Here is an 8,666-nt window from a genome sequence, read left to right as displayed (position 1 = left end):
TTTCGGGAGAGGAGAGTCTCGCAGTGACTCATGGCCCCATCACTCCTGGTTGAAGGCAGGCTGTCCGTCAAAGAAGAGTCGGTTCTGTTGCCAACGACAGACCATGTAGAGAAACCCTCCCGTGTCCAGAGAGCGGACACTCACAAGTGTCTTCTTGGCTGAAGAAGCGTCTCTGGGGAAAGGAGCGCTCCTTTCTGAGCGTCAGCTGGTGCCCCGGCTGCAGCTTGAGTTCTGGTCCTAAAGCGGGTTTGGAATGCTGGCACATTAATTTCCAAGAGTTTCTAAGGAGGCTTTTGCACAGTCTGAAAACGGGGTTCCAATCTGGAATTAGTCCTGTTGGCTCAGTGGCCAGTGGGGCCAGTGGGGCATGGCAGCAGAAGGGGCTCAGGGAGCCTGCGCTCTGGCCCTTTCTCCGTATTTGGTAGAAATGGGGCTGGATCGAAAATGTAAAAGAAACCTCTCCACAGTAGACTCCCCGCAATGGACGTGCCAGCCCGGGGGTGGCTGGGGCGGGTGCTGCTGAGTCTCCATGAAGGGGAGAAAGACCCTTGGTCACCGGTGGATTTGCACTAACTCGGGCTTCCAGCCTCAGGCATGTGAGACAAAGCGTGTTTGTTCCCCAAAGCCACCAGGGAAGCTGTGGTGAGCAGGCTGGGGCCCAAGCTGGTCCCTGAGAGCCACGTCCTGGTCTGGTCACCGGTGGGAGCTGGTGGGTGACTGGAAGACATGGCCGACCTTGCCAGTTCCCCATGCCCTGGGCTCACCGACCCCTCTCAGGGGACATGGTTGGGGGCCTCAGTGTTCCTCCTGATCTCTGCCATTGACCATTCACATCTTCTGACCGTGGGACCCCCAGCTTTGGGCCTGGTAGCAGCAGGAGGTTTATAGCCTAGGAAGCCCAGGGGTAGTTCTGCCCTGTAGGTGGGCCTGCTGGCTGGCAGGGCATCTGGTCAGGCTCACAGGCCAGGTGGCCTCATTCATTGTACTGCAGTCCACAGACGTGGTGCTTCACAGGTTGGAGGTCGGAGCGGCCCTGCGTCCAGGAGGCCTGCAGACACCCTCCTCCCAACCGCATGCACCCCTCTGGTTCCCTGTGCCCGCACACTGGGGTCATTCTCAGACATCTGTGCACCCAACAGCCTCCCAGACTCACTGCCGCCCAGGCGACCCGACTGGTGGGACGCTCTAGGATGGAGCAGGGGGACCCACAGGGCTTTGGGGACTGTCAATCTGTACAGAGGCAGGCAGCCTCATCTCCTTCCCGAGGACCAGCTGGTGGTTCGAACCACTGACCCCGTGGATAGCAACACCAGCAGGTCTAACCTACAGGTTGTCTACAGGAAACAACCAAATCCTGTAGGCCTAACTTTATACCCACAATTCTGTGTGGCTGCCCTGCAACACTGACTGTGTTGGGGACCCAGATGCAGCTCAGGAACCCTGAGGGGCCTGTGCTACATCCTGTGGGGTAATCCAAGGGGCTTGCAGGACTGCCGGTGCTGGCACGAGATGGCCTGCGGGAGGGCCATCCTCAGCTGACCTGACGGCTGCTCTTCTCTCTGCAGGTGTCTTTCTTCCTCTTCATCGTCTTCGTTGTCTACACCATGCTGCCCTTCAACATGCGTGACGCCATCATTGCCAGCGCTCTCACCTCTGCCTCCCACACGGTCGTGCTCAGCGCCTGCCTGGCTACCAAGCCCGAGGCCCAGGAACACCTGGTCTGGCAGGTGGGTGCTGGTCGCCGCCACCGTGGCTTGTTTCCTGTGGGGCAGGGGCAGGGGGGCGGGGCTGCTGGCTTGCACCTTTATGGCACCTGGAGGTGTTGGGGCTGCTGGCCTGCACTTGAACAGCACCTGGAGATGCTCCCCTGCTGCTCCTGATGTTGAGGGTGAGGAACGGTTAGGAGATCTGTGGGACCTTCCCTGGGAAGAGAGGGTGTGCCGTCAGCAGCATGCGCATGGAGACAGACTGGCGGTGGCAGGGGAGTGGGATGTGGCCGGCCTCTTTGCACGAAGGTGCCATGGTCTCCTCATCTGACGGCACCCTGCTGGTGCAGGGGGTGAAGTGCCAGGATGCAGTTTGAACCCAGCAGCGGCTACATGGGGAACAGATGCGACCACCTGCTGCTCTGAAGTGGGTCTGTGGCCCATGGGCAGTCATACATGTCTGGTCCACTGGCTGGGAGGGGCATCGGTGTGAGGGCAGGGGGTGTCTGCCGTTGTGGGGTCACTACATGCTGTGCCCCAGTGTTCTTGTTAAAAAGCATTAAAAAGCCATCTGAGGCCCTGGGGTGCAGGCATACCCTTAAACACCACCCTGGGCGCTGTGGAGAGACTTCTGACGCCCTCTTCATGTCCTGGTGGGACGCAGGGGGTGTTTTTCTTTCTTGAATGAAACCCACATGAGTTAGTTAATTGTGCCAGCCTGGCCGATAATCACATGTGGTGCTGGTTGAAAGGCGGAGGGATAAATGGGTGGTGAAGCCTCGCCTTTCTAGTTCTCGGGTCTCTTGCTTTGTGATGGTCGCACCAGGATGCAGCTGCCTTAGCAGCTTCCTGCTTCAGCTTGCAAGATTGACATCCTACAAGACATCCCCAAGGAGAAGCCGCATGGACCTATCCCGATGCAGCCCTGGGTGCTGGAACAGCCTTATGGAGACCCCTGCTAGTGCTGAGATGCTTATTCGTTTACTGACTCAGCTTTCCTCCTGCAGTCGGCATCATTGCCTCTGTTTTGTGAGGTGGAGGACTTTGTGGACTGGTGTTGGGTTAATGGGTTAATGTTGGACTTGTGGGCTTGGGCAGCATTGGGTTGGGATGTTTTCGTGATGCACATTTTCTTTGCATAAAACTCTCTCTTATACATGAGTTGCTGTGGATTTGTTTCTCCAAAGTACCTAGACTAATACACCACACATGCAGCCTGAGATAACTTGCAGGTTCCAGGAGAGCCTGGGCTGAGGCCTGGAAGGGGCTCAGAAAGAGGCTTTACACCTGGGCCAGCCAGGCCCTGAGATCTGAGTGACCCGTGTGGGTGCCTGCCCTCCTCATTCGGAAACTCTCTGAGCCCTCTCTCCTTTGATTCATCTCCCATGATTATGGTTGTGAGCCCTTGTTTATTGGTTTGTTCGTTCATGTGTTCACCCCTTCCTTGGTTCATTTCGGAGAAAGATTGCAGAGCAAACAGGTTTCCCAGCAACAGTTCACTTGTGTTTTGATCCACAATCGAGGTCACAGTCTCCACCATGTTACAGCCCTCTCCCTACTTCCTCCCCATTTCCTGTTTCATCCCTCCTCCTTCTCTGTTCCTGAGCTTCCCCCCCGGGGTACACGCTGCCCTGTTGACTGTGGTCGATGGTTCTGACACGTGTCTCTCCATTGACTGTAGTTGATGGTTCTGACATGTGTCTCTCCATTGACTATGGTTGATGGTTCTGACATGTGTATCTCCCTGTTGACTGTGGTTGATAGTTCTGATACATGTCTCTCTGTTGACTATGGTTGATGGTTCTGACACAAGCCTCTCTCCCTGTTGACTCTGGTTGATGTTTCTGATGTGTGTCTCTCCCTGTTGACTGTGGTTGATAGTTCTGATACATGTCTCTCTCCCTGTTGACTCTGGTTGATGGTTCTGAGACCTGTGTCTCTCCCTGTCCTGACCGTATACCACAAGTCCTGCCCTGTTCCCCAAATTGTTGTTACTGTTGCAGCATGGTGTCCATTTGGTCCTTGCTGACTCTACCAAGCATGGTATCCTTCTCTAGGGACAAGTTTCACACCCTCCAAGGGGTGTGCTGGCTGTTCCTCTTCCCACACTCACTTGTTTGCTTGTTCTTCCTGGCGCCAGTGGACATCTCAGTATCCTTGGCAAGCACCTACATCTCACCCATTGGCCCTTCTGCAGTATTCTTTCATCACTGTCCAACCCCACAGGCCTAGGAGGCTACTAAAACAGACCACGGCTGGACTCGGCACTCTGTGGTCCTCAAGTGACACCCTTGCTCTTTAAGGATGTCTTGTGCCACAATGCACCCAAGGCAATGTGTAGTCTGACTTCTTAAGGCTGCAGTCCCTGATCTTCACCAGCAAGAGCCGCAAGTCCTCTTTCAAGGGCAAGGCACATCGCAAGTTGCTCAGGAGCCTTCCCCAATCCTGATGCCGCAGTCTTCTTCCTAGAATCCAGCTCAGCATACAGATGGAATCAGTTTGGCGAGAGGATGCAACCCTGACACACACCTCTCCTGACTTTAAGCCATACCTGTTCCCTTGTTCTGTTTGACCAACTGCCTCCTGGTGTAGGTACCATTTCTGCATGAACCCGGGAGAGTGTTCTGGGACCCCATTGTTCTCCATGCTCATGACTCCACATGATCCGCACAGTCCAAGCCTTTCATTGTCAACAAGCCACCAGTAGCCACCCATCCGACTGGCTAGGTCTATGCAAAGTGAGGTGTTTGTGGCCCACTGGGGGGCCTAGAAAGTTTTCTAATACCATCAGGAAGGTACCTGGCCCCTTGTGGAGTCGTCCATGCCAACACAAAACACACTGCCATCGAGTCCGCTCTTATTCCTGGCAATCCTACAGGAGGCCATGGCACTGCCATTGCTGGCGTCCAAGATTATCACTCCTCCTGGGAGCAGAAATCATCCTCTTTCTTGTGAGGAACAGCCGGTGATTTCAAACTGCTGACCTTGCAGTTGGCAGTCCAACGCCTAACCCACCAGTATGGGTGGGGAATCTCATAGGAGCCAGTCCTGCCTCCCTGCCAGGCTCAACATGTGCATCTCAGAAGCTGAGAGATCCCATCTCAATACCATCAAGAGAGCAGCCCCAGAGTGGGGCAAGGCATTGGGACCCCTAGTCCCCCCACACTGAAGTTCTCTGTGACCCAGAACCCAGAGAGCTGTGGCCCTGGGGACAGAGACGTGGCACGCACACAGGCAGCAGACGGGTGGCTCCCCAGCACAGAGCAGGGCAACTGAGTGCCTTTGGGTAGGAGCCTTCTTACAGAGCTGGGTCTCTCCGGGGCCTGTGCAGATAGAGCTGAGCACTATCTGGAGCTTCTGCTGGCAGTGCTCACCAAGCTTGGTGGCTCAGCCTGAGCAGGGCCGAGGCCGCGGGGATGAGTAGCCAAGGGACTGAGGAGCAGTGGCAGGCCTGCCTGCGGGCACAGCCGAGAAGAGGCTGCCCGGACTGAAGAACTGTGACCTGAGCCCTTCTGGTCCCGACAGTAGCTGGTTCATCTCCCTGATAAACCCCACACTCACAGGCCAGGTCTGTGAGCTCTGTGTGGCCAAGGCAGCAGGATGGAACACAGTCGAGAAGCAGAGAGAGCTGCCCGAGGGACCGTTGGCATCAGCTGGTAAAGAGAGGGGAGGGGAAGCACCTGTGACGGCAGCCTCAGCAGACTTGGCCATTGGCTGCTGTGGAGTTTGTCTGTCCCGCTAACGAAGTCAGAGGCGGTCAGATGCTGCCCCCACACCATGTGTACCATCACCTCACACTTTACTTCCTGAGTTCTCCAGATTACAGAGAGAATCCCTCTTCTCAGTAGAATAATGGTGGAGGAGCAGCCCTGGTGGCATCACGGTTATGTGTTGGGCTGCTAATCTTTAGGTCTGCGGTTCGAAACACCAGCTTCTCTGCAGAAGAAAGATGGGGCTTTCTACGTCGGTGAAGTTACCATCTCAGTACCCCCCGGGGGCAGCTCCACCCTCCCCTGAGTGGCAGTGACTGAGTTTGTGGAGGAGCCCGGGTGGCGCAGTGGTCATCTCTTGGGCTGCTACCTTGAGGTCAGCGGTTGAAAACCACCAGCCATACGAGGGAGAAAGACGAGGCTTTCTGCTTCCGTAAAGAGTTGGGCAGCTCCACCCTGTCCTGCAGGGCCGCTGTAGGAGACAACTCCACAGCAGTGAGCATGGTTTGTTGAACATGAGATACAAACTCTTCATGTTGTGGCATTTCGTGGAACAATAACAAGAAATGCACTGGTTGAGGAACGTGGTTTTCAGGCATGGGACCAGGCACAGATGCTGAGGGAAGGAGAGGGGAGCTCTCGTGTTCCCAGCCCAGGCTGGACACAGAGCCTGGGGCTGCAGGTTTCCTCTGTCATGGAGGGTGGACTGGGGTAAGGGCAGGTGGGCTGGTTGAAGGGAAGCGATGGCTTTGAGGTCAAGAAATAGGCTGCCTGTGACGGAATGTGCTCTGCTTCTAAAGCTCCCAGGGGACGGCCAGGCAGCTTCTATCCCAGCCCGCAGCAGGAGTGGACTCTCGTGTCCTTCCGCAGATGTCGGCAGTAGCAGTGGCCAGTGTCCTGTGGCCAGTGTCGCGGGAGTATGCTAACCGACTTATGGGCCCTGACCCCGCCCCACCTTGGCAGTCACATTTCATCAAGTGTCCTGCATCCTTCGTATATGTTAACTCACTTATGGGCCCTGGTCCCACCCCCAGCAGTCACAGTGCATCATGCGTTGTTCACATCTGCTGACCCACGCAAGGCCCCGACGCCCGCCCACCCCTGCTGTGTGCTTGAGCTTATTCTCGGGACTTTCAGTGACTCGTGTTCTCAGGCTAGGATGCATGGCTTCCTGGAAGACATTTCCTTAATACCTGAAAATTGCAAGTGATGTTACCTAGTACATTGTCAGCATTTGTGGGAGGGACTGTACTGAGGAGCATAGGAAAACGGATGCATTTGAATTGTGCTGCTGACGAAGAAGCTTGGACGTGCCCTGGACTGCGACACACAAGGTCAAACCATCTGTCTTGGAGGAAGTAAGGCCAGAGCGCACCTTAGAGGCGAGGATGGTGAGACTGCAAAGACCAGTCCCTGGAGAAGGACGTCGCTCACGCTTGGTGGAGTGGAGGGGCAGTGGAGAAGGCCCTCCACCAGATGGATTGACATGGTGGCTGCATCAACAACAACAACAACAACATACCTAATGGTTATTGCAACCTTGCCTATCCTAAAACATTGCTAATGCGATTCTGCTCATACAGTACCGCTGGAAGGGGCGGTGTCCACCCATCCTGCCAGGGACCTTGCCATTGCTGAGCTGACTCCAGCTACTCTGGGGAGGGTGGGGTCTGGAGTCAGAGCCCAGGCCTCCCATTGAAGCTCCTTCAGAAGTCAACAGCATTGGGGTTCTGGGGCCAGAGCCCTGGTCCAGCCAGAAGCTGATTTCATCCCCCACCCCACCTAGCCGTTCCCTCCAGCCTCCTGTTTGGCCGCATCTGCAGCCAGAAAGGGAGACAGGCTCCAGGGACATTTCAAGCATGCCGTTGCTGTCATGTCACGGTGGCATTTGTCTTTGAAACAAACAGTTGCTCATGTTGACTGTATGTTCTCCCTGAGGTCCGTTACACGGTCTGAGTGTGTGTGTGTGTGTGTGTGCGCGTCCTCCACCGCTCCCTCTCCCTGTAGAGAGGGCTGGGCTGGCCAGTGTATTTTCTTGGCCCGACAGCCATGTGGGTGGTTCTTATTGATGAAATATGGGCTGAGGAGTGCTGATTGCTGTCCACATAGGGCCACTCTGAAGGGCTCCCTGCCGGGCGGGCCCCTTCACAGGACCGCATTCGAGTGCACTGGGGCCTCTGCATCCTGAGCCATCCGCCACCGTCAGCATGTTGTCAGTAGTAATGGGGCTGGTTACATAACCCGTTCTTTTTAGGGATAATTCAGGAAGTGTGTGCTGGAGTCTGGAATTTAATTACAGTGAGGATCTCATCTGAGACTCTCAGAGGGAAATAGCAGGCTGCCCGCCACCGAGAGCCTGGCTGGGCACAGTCCAGTGGGGAGGCTTTTGGACCTGAGTTTCTGCTCCTCTGTCTTTGTCTTTCTTGGAAGAAGGGGGAGGCCATGGCTGGTCCCCTCTCTGGGCAGGGAAGGAGAGGGAGGCCCTGGGGAGATGGACAGACTGAGGGGCTGCAACAATGGGCTCAGGCACAGTAACATTGTGCCGATGGCCCAGGTCCAGCGGTGATTGGTTCTGTTGTGCATGGGGTTGCTATGGGCCGGGGATGACTTGATGGCTCCTCACTTCAATAGCCCACCTCAAAACAGCCCCCGCCCACCTGCCCATGTGGTGCTATAATGCTGGACGCTCTCAGGGGAGCTTCCAGACTAAGCCAGCCCGGGACGAAAGATCTGCAGATCTACTTCCAAAATGAACCAGGGGCAACTCTGTGGGTCACACCGCATGACGCCTCCACAGACACCGGCAGTGGCACGGCCCCGTGCCCCAGGGCTACTGTGACTTGCACCATGCTGGCCACCAACAGCTGTGTTCTTGGTGCGGTGTCGGGCGAATGTTCCAACCCACAACAACCCACGCACACAGAAGAACCACTGCCCAGTCCTCACAGGCATTGCTGCCTGATCATGCCCCTTATTGTGGCCACTGTGTCAGGCCATCTCCCAGAGGTCTTCCCCTTTCTCCACGGCCTTCCCCAGGGACTGCCCTCTCCTGATCCCACGCCCACCCCCTGAGATGAAGTCTCACCAGCCTCATTTATAAGGAACATCCAGGCTGTTCGTCCAACATCAGTCTGTGCTTCCTTCTGGCAGGCCGTGGTCGTTTCACTGCTCTTGGTCAGCACGTCGTTCACAGGCACTAGCCACCCTTCAGTGCTCCACATTCATTGCACAGCTTCTGAATGCATGCGGG

At 56.0% G+C, this 8,666-nt stretch overlaps 1 protein-coding gene across 1 annotated transcript in view; it reads left to right on the top strand.

Annotated features, from left to right (window-relative positions):
- ADCY2 (adenylate cyclase 2) overlaps positions 1 to 8,666 on the top strand; it is a gene marked incomplete at its 5' end in the record, with an annotated part of 199,999 nt that overhangs the window by 35,821 nt on the left and 155,512 nt on the right. The window contains one exon of the mRNA XM_004698421.2: positions 1,566 to 1,727. Coding sequence (XP_004698478.2) covers positions 1,566 to 1,727 — 162 coding nt within the window. The remainder of the gene's footprint in view (positions 1 to 1,565; positions 1,728 to 8,666) is intronic.

This window comes from Echinops telfairi, unplaced genomic scaffold (genome assembly GCF_000313985.2).
Source record: "Echinops telfairi isolate 266 unplaced genomic scaffold, ASM31398v2 ScPeMD7_7469;HRSCAF=8507_1, whole genome shotgun sequence".
NCBI lineage: Eukaryota > Metazoa > Chordata > Mammalia > Afrosoricida > Tenrecidae > Echinops > Echinops telfairi.
The sequence above is the reverse complement of the archived record's forward strand: the minus strand, read 5'-3'. Positions and strand labels throughout refer to the sequence as shown.